Source organism: Anas acuta, chromosome 1 (genome assembly GCF_963932015.1).
Source record: "Anas acuta chromosome 1, bAnaAcu1.1, whole genome shotgun sequence".
NCBI lineage: Eukaryota > Metazoa > Chordata > Aves > Anseriformes > Anatidae > Anas > Anas acuta.
The window spans coordinates 76,506,184-76,521,772 of NC_088979.1; the positions used below are offsets into that span (position 1 = coordinate 76,506,184).

The window sequence follows — 15,589 nt, forward strand, 5'->3', positions numbered from 1 at the left end:
ACTTCATCTATTTGTTTGGAATGACAAAGAAAGAGATAAAGGCAATTTAATCTTAGCTTTAAATTTTAATGACTTTCTGAAACGCACTATCATTTGGGGTGTGCACCCTGTGCTTACCATACATGTAGATGTATCTATAAAGAACAATCTTTTCACCTCTTTGTTTTGCTAGGCTAAGCTCTTTCAGTCTCTTCTCATAAGACAGACTCTTCATTACCTTTAACTCTCTTTTAGCATTCTCCTGCACCTGCTCTCATTTTCCTCAAATATTGTACTTGAAGGAGCTGAGTACAGCATTTCTGACCATATCTTATGCTTTCCGCTTTTCTACGTGTCTCTGCTGGAAACACTTCAATCAGTATATTCTAGGACCATATTTGCCTTTTCACCAAAAGGCCTGGAAACCGTAGAAGTTCTAGACTGACTCCTTAGAACCTCTTTCACTTCTGTGGCTCTCACCACTGCTTTAAGACACCTTTATGTGAGGAGCCTCGGAGCGTAAAGTACTCAAGACTGGGACCTTGTTTGATACAGAACATATGTGTTTAATTTTATATATGGTATATCGTTTCATCAGCTTCGCTTAGCTTTGTAGGATCTTGGCCTATCTCCCCAGTCTATAAATAAATAATGACAGTTTTATAAATAAACCAGTTTCTAACCAGCTGAAGCTGTGTTATCTTTGTAACTTTTACCAATCAATAGAGCAATGTGAATGACAGGCACAGGTTCTGCAGTTTTAAAAAATCTGGTATAAAAACAAATAGTTACTTGTGGGAACCACATAAATATTTTGATATATTAGCAGAAAATACTTCATATGGAATTTCAGAATATGCCCAAACCGTTTGTATCTATGGTAGGCTGGCAAACGTTTTTTAGCTGGTGGCTCAATGTTCTCCCAATGTAAATAGATGATCAATCATTCTTTGTTGTTATTGTTTTAAAGAATAGTTTGAAACTTGATTCACAGTGAGTGTTCGTACTGCCTGTTCTTTTTCCTTTCTTATCAATACAAGTTTTAATATTTAAAAACAATGCATTGTTTTCGTCTGGCTGCTAGAGTCTACTTGTTGAGCTCTGTGGTCATTTCTGAAATTCTTGGTTGGTGGGAGAGTGCAGGTGCAAGCCTGCAGAAGAGACAGAAGCTTGGTAGAGGCAGGAAGCAAAGAGCATATCAATCTGTTTAGCAAGCAAGGACAGAAAGCAAAACATTGAAGTGGAGAAAATACATTCCCATGCTGAGAATTGTACTGTAGTACAGAGCCTGCATGAAGATGGATTTGAGTTTCACCAGCCTTCCTGGTCACTGACGGGAAGCTTATGGATAGCTAACTCCAGCACCCCTTTTGAAGCCTAATGCAGGGCCAAAGCTTAAGTCTCCACTGTTCATGTGTCAGGACACAGGGACCATCTTTCTGTAGGATGTACAACGAGGAACGCTTCATTATGTTGCTGTGGATCAGCCTGGGCGTGCTCCTGTCACAACCGGGAGGACTCTATTTCCCCAAACCTCTTTAGGGGCATGGACAGAGATCACCACCTCCTCGGGTGACGGCCAGGCAGATCAGCACCCTGTAGCCTGTCAGGTGCGATGAACACCTCAGAGCTGAGGCTGAAGGCCCGCAGCCCCTTCCCCACCCCACGGGAACGCTGTGAGGGCTCTGGGGAGACCACGGGGGCACCGAGGGCTGCCTGCTTCCCCCAGCTGCTGCTCTCGCAGGAGCTCCAGCCTTCCCCCAGGCCCAGGGCGCTTCTCCACGAGCCCCGAGCCCCTTCCCCTCCGGGGGGCTGCGAGGCCCCGGTGCCCGGCGGGCTCCCTGCGGCCGCCTCCAGCCGGAGCCAGCGGGCGGCGCTCGCCGGGGCCGCCGCCTGCGCCCTCCGCTCCCCCACGGGAGGGGGAGACAGCGCCGGCGGGAGGAGAAACTCCCCCTTCCACACCCTCCACCTTCCTTCCACCTTGCCTAGCGCCCTCCTCCTGCTCGGGAGAAGCCGCCGAGAGGCGCCGCCGCCTGCCCCTTCGGCGTCCCGCAGCTCGGCGCGGCGGGGACCCGGGCTGCCGCCGAGAGCCCCGGCACCGTGCCCGTGCCCGGAGACCCCCCGGGGGGAAAGAGGGGCAAGGCAGGGGAGGGCGGAGGGGGAGGGCTGCCCGCAGATGGATAGCTAGCTCCTGCGAGATGCTGCACGCCCAGCTCCCTGCCGGAGGGGGGTAGCAGCCGCTGCCGCCGCCGGCTGCCGCTTCGGCGAGGGCTGTTGCTGCCGCTGGACGCAACCTTCTCCCGACATGGAGCTGCTGCTGCTGCTGCTGCTGGAGTGAGTGAGCGACGGGCAGAGCTGGCCGGCTGCATGGATGGACGTGTTTAGCTTTGTGAAGATTGGGAAGCTCTCCGGGTAAGGTGCTCGCTGCCCCGGCGGGGCGGGAGGGGCTGGGGGCTGCCAGCCCGGCACCGCCGCCCTCCCCTCGCCTCCCCTCGCGGGCTCCTTGCGGCTGCCCGGGCGGGACGGGCTGTCTCCCTTTACCCCCTTTTTCCCCTTTTTTTCCCCCCTTCCCAAAAGGCGATGAACGAGGGCGTCCCGCGGCGGGAGGCGTGAGGGGGCGAGCAGAGGGGGGCGGGCTGGGGAGGGAGCGGGGCAGCGCCGGGACCCCCGCATCGGGGCAAGGGGAGAAGCGAGGGGAAGGGTCGTGCCCTGCCCTGCCCTGCCCCTGCTCGGGGTGCCAACTCCTCGCCCCCTGCACCCCCGCCCTCGGACACGCCAGCTCCAGCGGGGGCGATATTTTTGGAAAAGCGGTGAAATCATCGCCCGATGATGAGCGCTGCCCCTCCGGCGCTTCGCACGATGGGTGCTGGGGCGCCGGGGGGGTTGGCGGCTGCTAGCCCTCGCTCGCAAGGCGTCTACCTCTCGTTCCTCGGTTAGGGTATCTAATACATCTCGAATAAATCTTGCTTTTAACGGCCTCAGAGTTGTGGTCTCTGTCCGCAGACTGTTGCGTTCGCAGCCAGTTGCCAGGCCCGAGGCTGCACAGATGGGTGCCGGAGCACAATAACCCCCATCAACACCTTTTCGCCGTAGTTAAATATAACTGGAGGTAGCCCTCCTCAGTAATGAGGGAAGTCACACTTTATCGCAGGGATGCAGCATGGAATTGCTCAAGCTGCGGGTTTTGGTGTGGGTAATCTTCCTAGAGGATTTATCTCTGATGGCAGTAACCAGGAGTGCTCTGAATTCGCATGATTCAGTGGGTAGCACACCATAGTTACCATACCCTCCTCTCTTGGTGGAGCGCAGGCTGAGTGAAGCCGGGTGTTATGCAAAAGGGAGAAAGGCCTCGCTGGTGAAACGCAAAAGGTAGCTTGCTTCAGCGATGCTCAGGTCGGGAGCTTGTCACAATGACAGATGGTCTTTAAAAACAACTACTGCGTGGCTGGGAGTCACTGAGTGCCACAGGTGCAAGCGGAGCCTTTAGCCCCCCAAATTCCCACTGTTGCACCTGGCTGTGATTACAGCTCTGCTTGTGGCAATGCCAGTGCAGAACAGCTGCTATCATTCGAGCACATCATCGTCTCATCCTGCTCCAAGCGATCTTACCCGATGTGACGGCTGAAGCAGTAGCGGCCCGCTCGGCTCTCCGTGTTCGTGTTCCCAGCCGATACCGCTAGAGCAGTAACTACAGTGGAAACTTTAAGGAGAGGGACAATATGTGAGCACAGATAAGAAGGAGGTCATGTAGTATTTGCAGGTAATTGAACTGCTTGACCTCTCCTATTTGTTTGTAAGTGGTGTTTTAAAAAGGCTCCCAGACCTTCAGGTCTCATATTTGTCACACCTGAGTTAGTCAAAGGGAGAGAAAGGGATAGGATGCCTGGAAATGTTATTAAGCCAGGTACGTGGCAGTTTTTGTACATTTGTCAGGATTCAGCCTTTGTTGGTGTGTAAAAAGTCTGTAGCTCTCTGCATGCTTGAAGGCATGGATGCTGCCAATGCTGAGGTTTGTGCTTAAGCAAAGGCAGATCACGGCATTTCTCCAGAGGGACCTGAAACTTCTTCCTGAAATGAAATCGCAAGTTTCAAAGCTTGTATCCGGCTTCATGGGATTCAAAGATATGAAGTACTCGGGGATCAAGTTCGCTTGTAGATTGCAGTAAATCATTTCTGTACTGAGCCACTCTTTCGTTTCTAATTTTCTGGTTGTTAAACGACCTAATAGTTTACACAGGACTTTACTTTACTTGCTGTTTCCTAGGTAACAGCTAGGTATCTGTTCCAATTTTACGAGAGCTTCGTGGAGCAGCCAGGCTCCAATGTAAACCCCATTTTTAATCCCTCTATGTGTCCGGCTTGAGAAGCTAGCTGGCCTGAAAATGCCAGCTCTTCCTTGGCTGTTAGAAGGAAGGTCTTTCTGAAAGAAAGCAGTGATACAATAAAACGATTTTTAACTGAGAGTGTGATCTTACAGGCAGACTACCTACAGAGAGCTGGTTCAAACTTGTCTGGTATTGAATATTTTTTAAGACTCTTTTAAGTCTCTTTATTTTTAATTTGCTGTGCATTTACACCTTCTCATTTGAGGTTGCAAGTCAGCTCTTAAGAGTTGTAGCCAGTGGCCTGGATTCCACAGGCAGCAGCAGCACGGCTAAGCTCTGCTATGCACAGCTACTGCAAGGGACGCTCCTTGCAGCTGTCATGTAATTGTAATACGTGTGGGGAGAGTTTAACATTTGCCTTGGTTGCTTCGTCTATAAGAGGTCTTACCTGGAATAGGCTTAAGATGGGGCATAAACACTTAGTGCTTACTGGATAGAAAATTTTACATAGTAGTAATTTCTTGCGTTTTAATGTTTCATACACTGTTCTGTGTAGTACCCGTGTGTAGGGTCTTTTGGAGAGTCTCTTCTGCAGCTCCTTCAGCAGTCATCCCTAGCTGCTGGCTGAGGGGAGAATATGGGCATGACTTGGAAAAGGGATGTGTGCAGAAGTGGAAGAGGGCCAAACTGGTTTTACAGTGGGTGTAATCTGCGGCGGGCAGTGGCCTATGCCTGCATGCATCTAGGAAGAGTGGGCTTCCCTTGTTATTTCCTCTGTTGGTCTGTCAATTTGTATACTGTGTATCAAATAGAGATGCTTCATGGTGAAGTTTCCATTGATTTCTGAAGACTGGAGATATCCATCTTATATTGAAAAGAAAAAAAGATATTGTTTAGAAATATTGATTGCACTTTTATTGATATATCCTCTCTTTTGTCTCCTTTTTTGAAAATTCACTGATCGAGTAAATAGTCGGGAATGATTGTTTTGGTATAGATTTTGTGGGGTCATTCCAGAGAAAAATAATGACCTCCTTTTCTAATGAATGTCGAAGCGTAGGAAATGATTCCAAAGCCTTGTTTAATGGATCGGTACTCCCATGTGCAGCTGTACAAGGCAGGTGAATATTTTTTTAGTGTGGGCTGCATAAATATGTATGGTGTGGTAGTGTCTGTAATTTGGAAGGGAGGATTAGTAGGCTAGATAAAGCACACGTAAAAATTGCCAGATTAGGGTGGATCAGTATTCACTCAGTGCCCGGTATTCTCTCGTAATTGCTTTTAGCAGCTGCTGGGGGAATGAGTAGAAAGAGAAGAAGTATGGAGTGGTGATTCTTTAGCGCAGGTATCGGCAGTGGAGGAATGCTGCTGTGCCCAGTGTGAAAGGGAACATTTTCAGATCTGGTACACCTGGGCAAAGGGCACAGTGTCGACTATCTAGTCTGTGCCGGACAGGTGAACCATGAAAGAATAGGTCAGAACAGTGAACAGGCATTGGCAAGAGTTTAAGCCTGCACTCATGGAATGTATTTTTAGTTAGAAAATCAGTTTATTGGGAATACATCTTTTCATGATGTCTATAGAGATCAGTTCTGTTTCAGATCTTTGATAACAAGACATAAAAACTTCCATACATCTATGTGGATGCCACAGGCATGAATGGGGGTAATGACCCTCCAGATCTGGGACAAATAGCTTCCTTTTGGCTCTCCAGATCTGGGACACCATTGGACCCCCACCAAAGGGCTGCAGTACGGGTAAGAAAGTAGACATCTGCTCTACCTTGTTGTAGCTGTTAAAAGAATAATAAGAATAATAAATGTAGAATTAACCTCATATAACAAACAGGAATGTATCAGCAAGACTTGGATCTGTTAGCACAAATTAGCATTGCTGTTTATATGTGGTAGGTAAATTTATCATACCTGGATCTCTTTTTCTGCCTAAGTTTTGTGTTACTATTCGCATTGCTGAGTTGTTTAAGTTTATTAGATAAAAACTGACTGTGAATAGGCATCTCTCTGCCGTGTCCCATGGGATCAGCTTAAAAAAAAAAACAAAACAAAAACAACAACAAAGCAGTCCTATAACCCTGCAAGATCTTCTTTTCAGAGAGCACCCAAATGCTGCTTCTTTCCTGTGGTTATGCTGTGCCCGAGGCTGTGTATCTCAGTGAGGTGGGGACCTCTTACAAAGACCTTTTTTGTTGGGGTGGCTAAATTTCACAGTATCATCTATTGTGCTTGTCTTTCTGTAGCTGGACATCTCTAATTGGGTATATTTACTTGCTACCTGCTCAGACAGTTGTGCTTTCAGGTTCTTACTGCTTATAAAAGTGAAACACGTCTAAACAGACTAAAAGTCTTACGCTTTATGTCTAGCCTTTTTGTAGCCTTTGTAGCCCTGCACTCATCTCCTGTTCTCTCCAGGTACTGTCTTTAGCTGTTTTACCAACCTGGGATGAAAGGTCCACTCCTAGGTCTGTCTTAAAATCTAAGAAATCGGAAGCTGTATTTAGAGGCTCTGAATGCCGGGCCTTGCTTTTATGAGGAACGAGGTTGCCTGACTTCATGCTCTAGCTGTTTGTAAATGGCCAAGCACATGTACATCTTCCAGATTTAAGGTTCCAAGATTATCCAGTCTATCTGTTGTTTGAAATTTTTCAAAGCAATCTGAGAAGATTTTGTCATGCTTATTTATCTTTTCTATAGTTTGTCAGAATAACAGAGTTCTTTACCTGTGATTTTCCTTATTGTGTTTTTAAGTTTGCTGTGGTATTTATAAAAACACCTTAATGAAAACATGATTAAAGTGTACTTAGGTTACTGAAGTGATTTCTATGTACAATTTTTGGACTACTTTTTATTGGTACTCTTTGGAATGACAATATCATGGCTTGTAAGTTATTTTCAGTATTTACAAAAGAATAGTCAGTAAGAAAGCCTATGATTATCTTTTTTTATGCTCAAAGGAAGTAATTTAATTCTAAAAAGGATTTTATTATACTGGATGATAATTCAAATAACCACGAATTCATTTCACCTTTCTTGAGAGGACTGTGTTACATTTAGTGAAATATTTGTCTATTCACATTAATATAGCAGCTTTACCTTATATTTTATAATTTGTCTGTTTTGTTAGCTGACACACATAATAAAGATACATGCTTTAGTGCCTGTAATGTCAGTAATATTCCATGTCATAACAGCTTTAGCAGTTTAGAGATTTATTAAAAACACTCCTTACATTATGAACTGCTGTAAACTTGTCAAGTGGCCAGTGAATGATGATGCAACTCTTCTAAATATGTATGTTCTCTAAATACTGTTTGCCTAGATACAGTGCTTAAAAGATGTAACCAGAAACAACCTCATCCTTTGAAGCATTTGAGAAAGGAGGGGGGGAAAAAAAAACACACACAAAAAACACCCTCCACAAGTAATGTTTTTATTCCCCTCTTCTTTCCGTAATAATTACTGAAGAGGGTGGAATGAGAGCTTTAGAAATTAAGTGCTCTGATTTAAGAACAATCACTGCATTTGCAGATTTGGTATAGTACTTCATTTTTGGGAAGATCAGTCTTCCATATGCTGCTTTTTTCTTTTTTTTTTTTAATATATATTTTTTTGAAAGATTCATTCTGTGGTGTCAATTCCTTAGTGACATGGATGAATCAAGAATCTGGGTTTAGTTTCTTTTATAATTGTAACCAGTACCAGTGTTTCTGTATGTGTGCCTTTAAGTCGATCTGATCAGTTATATTCTCATATAGTTTGAGAAGTTATAAAGGAAAGGTTGATTTCCCCCTTCCCTCAGCATTTACAGGTACCAGGAAGGGCCTGAGGTGTTCTGTTTTCTTTAATTTTATTTTTTTAGAAGCCTACTTATCTTGTTGTCAGTCTGAAGGATTCATATGGGAAATTTCAGTTAAATTGAAAAATATCCCTTAACCATTAAAGAAATGCAAAATGAGGGTATGCTTCCATATTTTATAACATTCTAGGTCATTATGGAAGTGCACCAAGCTGTTTGTAGAAAATACAAACCGTGACCTGAAATAATGAGTAGATAATACATGCTGTCATTTCTGCTGGTGATGTGGCAGAGGAGGGTTATTTTACTGATGGTGACAGCATTTTCAGGTTATATCGGTACATCACAACTTAGTATCTGACGGATGTGATGAAGTAAAGTTATGTTGCAACTAACATCACTTACAAAATGAGCCGTTATCTGGGAAGAATCTTCAACTTGTTGGAGAGAAATAACGCAAAAAACAATCGTGAAGAATGGAAAAGTGTTTTCCAGAGTCATGCATGAATAGATCTGTTAAACAAGGAGAAAACATTCAGGTACATGAAATTACTTATTTTCGTGAGCATTTGTACATACCCACATACCCTGTTTGAATCTAGTGTAGGATGGAAACCTTTGGTGCTGATAAGGTATCAAAGTTTAAATATTGTAGGGGCATACCTTCAATAGGAAAGGACTTCTGATTATACCAAATTGTACTTTAAGCTGCTTTTTGTAGTCATAGATGATTGTTGTTAAAGTCTTCTGAAGTACCTTGAAGACATTTTTGAACTCAAAGACTGTATAGTTTTTGAACGTATGTTATATGAAGACTTCAAGAGTCTGTGAGCCTCCGTTTCTGATGATTATTCCATTGACTTGAAATGAAGTAAATAATGGTACCACAAACATAAATTTCAGTAACTAATTGCATGTTCAAACCTAGTGAAACCAACATTGCCTGAAATCTACATATGTGTGAAAGTACTTTGGAACTAGAGAGGTAAAGTATTCTGGGACTTGAAAGTCACTCCTACCTAAATCAGGACCTGGTTTTTAGAAATCTCTACCAGTATTCCTTTAGTGTGGAGAAACTTCCTTTAGCAGATCAATTTTTGGATATAATATGTCCAATATATATCCAGTATGTATTGATTATTGGTTGGTAACTGGGGTTGGAAATAAATGATCTTTAAGGTTCCTTCAAATCCAACGCTATTCTGTGAAACACAGAAAATTATTTTCATGGGTTTTAGTAAACAATAAACAAGAAATTCAGGAAAAAGAATTCTGAATGAGGTGTAACTGAAGAATTAGAATGGGCACAGTGGAAGGTTATGCAGGGGTCCATCCTCTTAATCTTTTCTTGGTGATTTGAAATAAGAGAGGGATGTGATAAAAAGCTGATGAATATATTCTAAGAAAAGTCCCTTGTGAGATTTATTGCTTGGACAAAAATAACTTCCCTTGATGGTAAGAAAAATGGTTGCTGATTGACTTGGGTATTTTCAGAACTGTTTTTAATACTTGATGGCTTTATATGAAATACTTGCTTTTCTTTTTTCAATTATATTATAATAAAAGCATGGTTGGGGGGGACAAAATGCAAACTTTTTTCATTTTAATTATTATGAAGTTAGTGAGGGAAACTGCCAGGTATTAGTTTTTAGCTTAGGAAGTTTGAGGATATAAGGTTCTGTTAAAATGTGGATATCTTGCAGGATTTTGGCAATCATGAGTAAAAAGGAGATTTATTCTGAGAATAAATAAAAGTTCATGAAGAAAGGGAATGTTTGACTGTATGCTAGAGTCAAGTTTTGACAGTGAATCCTTTTCTGGTTTGGTTGTCAACTGAGGTTTTTTTTTTGGGTTCTGATTGAAAGTTTTGAAACTTAAAGAGAAAGTGACTTGGCAGACTGGAGTGTATTAGGAATTTTCTTTAGAAAAGATACCAATAAATACAGAAAGTATTTGTGTGAATTGATGAAAACTACTTAGTCATTTGCATTAGCAATCAGAGAGGCCAAGCAAATGTTGCTTCTATTCTTCGGAATTTTCTGGGGTATGTACGTATGTACTTTTTATGTTGGTGAGGTGTTTTTTTTTTTTTGGTGGAGGGTCAAAGATGGGGACTGGGAGGAAAAAACTTCTTGAAAATAGCTTTGTTTTCCTTTACGCTAGTCCATTGCATTATTCACAGCATGCTCCTAGTAGGAATGCAATGTAAAAAAAAAAGTTTGTTAAATTTTTGAAGTACTGTTTGTACCCTCTTTACGAAAAAGATTTTCTGGATGTTTTGAGTGATTAATTTTTTTATTGTTCAGATGAACTCTCAGCCTACCTAATGTAACTGTTTACACATTTAAATATAATAGTCTCCCAACATTATGCAGCCCATAAGCCTTTGCTTACCTTGCTTATAGATTTTTCAGTTTCACTGTTTGTTTTTAATCTCGAATTTGTGATTATATTACTCTGGATTTGGCAGTACTCATATTTTAGAGAGCAAAGTGCCCATTATTCTGAGGCAGCAAATGTTACAAGAAGTGCTAGCAATTGCATGAACAACGTGGCACAAACTAGGCACCTGTTACGAGTCTGAGGTGTGTTTATTTCATTTGACTGAAATGGAGTGAATTTGACTGAAACGGAGCAGTAGAGAACTGAGGGAGATATCTGGAAATGACATGTATCTATGAAGATTGTTCCGTCAGGGCGTTTCATATTATCCTGAACCATGGCACTTACTTGGGCTTGCTCTGAGTAAGGCTATCACTGGCTTGATATTCTTGAGCCAGGAGAGAGTGGTGGTAACAGTTGCACAGAAGAGCTTGCCCAAGTGGTGCTAATGCTCAAGGTTACTTTTCCGTTTGTGTTAGTTCTTTATTCTACAAAAGAGATATTAGGAGTACCTTTACCACCTTGCCTACCCTAGGAAGAAGTGGGCTGCTTGTCCAACAGTGCAGGATGGAGCAGGTTGTGGAGCTTCAGTAGTTCAGACCTTCAGAAAAGACAAGCATCACTTGTTTAGACAGCGTGATGTGACTAAGCGAGCCAAAGTGCAGCTTACATATTCAGCTAGAAATGATCAACAGTTGCACACAGTTTTTTGGACCAAGTTTACATTACTGTTCAAAGTCTTTTTTTGTTTGTTTGTTTTTAGTTGTTGAGAACCTTAGATGATCTTAACCAAAATATTATTTATTTATTTTCTTGGAGGAAAGTGGCAGACAATTTTCTCATGAAGTTGGCTATCTGCCTAGGCTTTCAGCTTGCATTATGTATTGTATGCTGCCTGTCACATTTACAAGGGGCACATTTTTCTCTGCCAAGGCATAGGGTCAAGAGCAACACAAAGCTGCACATGGGGAATGTTCTGTGCTTGACGATTCTGCTTTAAGGGTAGGGTGAATAAGGGATACAGCATGTCATAGGGGAGACATGGCACAGAAAGGAAGAAGAAATTAGAGAAACAAAGTTAATGAATGCTACATTGAATGAGGTCTTATTTGTCATGAGTGATTTGAGTTAATTGTTCAAGACCAGCTGATCTTTATGTGGAGATGAACGTGCATTGTTGTCTAGGTAGGAATTTATTTGCTTTATAATGCTGGTTGAAATAATTGGTTATGTGTGTTATAATCTGTGCGACTGTGAATGGGGGGGGGAAAAAAAGGAAGAATCCTCTCCAGCATTACAACAGAAAACATTTTTTTATTGTTGATGTAAGTTTCTTCTTGGATTCCTTTCCTTCTCCAAGAGGGATCTGTGGTGACTAAATGGGTCACCCACTGAAATAAGGAGACAGTCCCTGTTTCCCTGTGCATTGGCTGCCTTTGGAGATGCTGTGACCAGGAAGGTGCTCTTTCTCAGGGTGAGGTTCATCCCCTGCACTCGAGGTTTGGTGGGTACAATGACTATTTTTCCCCAAATAAAGATAACTTGATTGCAAAATTTATAGTAATTGGGGAATGTGTTTTACTGTGGTTTTAAAACAAACAAAAAACATCAGAAAAGAAAAAAAAAAAATCCCATCAAAATGAGAAAGCATATTTTTTCATTGATATGGCAAGGAATTAGGAGTGGGCCTTGGCAGTCTCAAGCCCTGGAAGGGTATTCTTTTGTCACATGGTCAACCTGATCTAACAGCTGATGCCAGGAGGCCTCACCAGACTGTGGGGGCTGATCTCTGCTTTCTTCTGCTTCTTTACCTTCTCCTATCTTATTCCCTACTGCTCTTTGCATGTATCCTACACCGTGGTGAGCTACTTCAGAGACTCAAACCAGTAGAAAACTGTTTTTGGTGTGTTTCTTCTTCTGCTGGTGTAGATACCTAAGCTGGCCTGGCAGAAGCAGTTGGAGGACGTGGTGTCAGGCAGCAAGATGGCAGGAGAGGAAGGAAAGCTGGGCTTTGGGCATCTGATGAGCTCTGTTATATAAAGATTCTTTATTGTGAGAGGTGTGATATGGTGGTAGGAGCTGGTGCAGGAGGTTGTGGAGATAAAGACCACCACTGAGTGGCCTGCAGGAGCATGGGAGGAGCATGGAGAGGCAGGGAGGCTGGGAGACACTCAAGTGAGGGATCTCTGAGGAGATGGAGGTGTCCCAGAGAAGATGGTGGGATGCGGAGAGGCTGCTGCAGCACCTCTGAAGCTCAGCAGGTCTTTCCTAGCTTCTCTGGCTTCCGTCTCTCGACTGGCTGCTGCCTTTGGAGCCTGTTTCTGTTGCCTTTGGGTAGTGTGGCTCTGCCTGGGCACCTGTGGCACCAGATGCTGGGCACCAACTGCTGCCTTCATGCACCTTGCACATCTCCTGTCCCAGGGCTTCCACCCCTGCTCTGGTTCTGTGCAGGCTGAGGAAACTGGCTTCCTTGCAGTGTGAGCTGTTTTAAAAAGCACATTTCTCTTCATATCTTTACTTTATTAGGCAGGAGGGCAGAACAGCTGTTCAAGGGATTAATTCACATATTTCTGGTAGAAGATGAACTGTCCAGGACAATTTAGAGACATGTTGTTTATTCTATTTTATTTTATAACTAATGAGCCTGTATTTGTTCATGGCAGTAAGCTTGTGGTCGTATCCTTTTCATGTATGTGTTTTCCAGGTTCTGGAAGCTGTCTAATGAGATAAAAGGTTTCTTTTCAAATGCTCTGTTTCTGAACTCAGGACATTTCACAGAAGCTAGCGTAGTGTGCCTATGCTGCTTCTGAAACCACAAAAAATAATTGAAGAGGATTAGTGGCTTGTTTTTCAAATGCTCTTCATTTCCAAGCTGGAAATTGAAGCTTTATAGGTGCGTTAATTAGCCTGAATTTTTAATTCTACTTCGAAAACAGTGGTTTTCTCTCTCTTTTTTTTTTTTTTTTTTTTTTTTTTTTAAACACAAGAATAAACTCCAAGGAGCTCCCATACAGCAATTTTTCAGTTTATTCTATATCTCCTGTCATTCCTTATACATATATAGCATTTCAGCAGCCCTTTCAGTGTCTATCGCTTCCATACTTTGTGATGTTTACCTGTCAAGTCTTACACTGACAGAGTTGAAAGTGTGGGTTAGAAGGTGGTGGTTATGGAAACCTAAAAAGATGTATGTGAAGAACTGCTCAAAACCCAGAACAAACAAAACAAAACAAGAAAAGCCTCACAAGTTATTCCATAAAAAAAACCCAAAAACTAATTGATTTCTTTTTGCTTGTTTATTTTCAAATTCTATAAAAATATAGCATGTCATGGTAAATATTGGTAGGGTGTACAGTTGAAAGTATTGTGATCTGGCTGTTTTCTAGATGAACTTTATCTGGATGACTAACGTTTAGTATGTCTTAGAGAAGACTGCTTTATAAGCAACTGTTGGAATACAAACATTAGAATGAATGCAAGCCTGTTTTGCTTTAGTTGACATGCTTGGTCCAAAGACTTCTAAATTCTTTCTTTTTCATGTTAATATTCTGTTGACAGATGCCAAATATCTCACGTGTTTGTTTACTGAAAACAAACTTTTTTTTTCCAAAGCAAAACAGTAAGTTTGTTATTCTTTTCTTCAGATGCATTTAACTGGCATTAAGGTATTGTGACAGGCCTCACAATATCCCATCTCAGGGGTGTTCTGCAGTGGAAATGGGAGTGTGGAAAGCTGGTGGATTCTGTGCTCCTGCTGTTTCTGTACTTGCCCTAGTGGGTCAAAGTTGTCTGTTCTGTCAGGTTATTCTTCCTAGCTGCACTGGTAGATGTTTAATACATACAAGAGTAGCCTGCTATGTGAAAGGCAAGGGAGGAACTTTCACTTTTCCAGAACTCAATGCAAGCTTCATCCTCTAATCTCAACAAAAGTACTTTGTATTAATGGCAAAATACACAGCTGTTGATCTGCTTTTGGTTTTGTCTTCTGGAGCTCAGCCCGACCTCGCAGTGTTCTTGTGGCCTTGAAGTGAAGCGTCAAGTACGTGCTTGTGTAAGTGTTCTCCTTTCATTTATGTTCATTAGCCTTTAAAGTTAGTGTTCATCCTGTTTTCTCATGTTACATTCTGCTTCCCAGAAAGAGAATTTCTGTTTTCATGTTAAATGTTTAAAATCATTCTTTCGTAGGTCAAGATAAAGCAGCATTAGTTTAATTTTTCAAATGTTTTGTAGTTCGGTACTGCTATGAGAAGCATTCTAATCAGAAGACACGATACCTACACGATACTGTGCATTATCTCAAAATGGCTGAAATTGATTATAGCTGCATAAAATATTACTGGATCAACATGCATTTACCAAGCTGTAACGGTTAACCAGTGACAGCAACTGACCAACCTTTATTCTCTCTAGTATTCAATGTATTCTTTTTCCAACTCCAAATGTGGTGGCAAGCAGAAAGCAGTTTGTCTCTGAATTTCTTGGGTATGGTTTGCTGCTTTATATTCCCCTCCCCAGTTAGTTTTCCACTCAAGCAGCTTTCTTGTGCTAGATCCCCCTTTCATTATGAGGACTTGATGCTGACTCACAAATCAGGATTGCTTGGCAGTACTGGAAGGGGCCTGTGCGTGTGTGAGGGAGTGCTTTGACCACAAAAAGACACATTTTGCACCAGAGTTTTTGAGATTAAGTAGTTTAGAATCTTTTCATGGGAGGGAATTAGGTAGTTTGTGCTTTCCTTTATTTATACCACTGTTCAGGAAAAGGCAATTATGAACACTGGATGGTTTTACTGTTGCTTCTACCTTTAGTATTTAGTGACAGAAGGGCTTAAAGTTTGTGTAGCATAACATGAAATGTTGTGGAAACTTCACTGTTGTTTTCGTGTGATCTTCAGAAAAGTTTGGCAAGTAAGGACAGCACTAGCTACTTTGTATTTCAAGTATGGCCATTGGATTCCCTCTTCACTTGCTCTTTTTTGACTTTGTGGACAATGATTTAAGCTCTTACAATTAAATTGTGATAATTGTGATTTGTTTATTTCCCCCCCACACACCAAACTGTACGAACATTGCACAAGCCAAATAACCCCT

The 15,589-nt window shown here is 42.4% G+C and overlaps 1 protein-coding gene across 3 annotated transcripts in view; it reads left to right on the forward strand.

Annotated features, from left to right (window-relative positions):
* Positions 1-2,144: 2,144 nt before the first annotated feature.
* Positions 2,145-15,589, forward strand: part of FRMPD4 (FERM and PDZ domain containing 4) — a 308,067-nt gene continuing 294,622 nt past the window's right edge. For all 3 annotated transcript variants that reach the window (XM_068682985.1, XM_068682990.1, XM_068682999.1), the window contains exon 1: positions 2,145-2,391. In XM_068682985.1, coding sequence (XP_068539086.1) covers positions 2,351-2,391 — 41 coding nt within the window. In that variant the 5' untranslated portion in view covers positions 2,145-2,350. The remainder of the gene's footprint in view (positions 2,392-15,589) is intronic.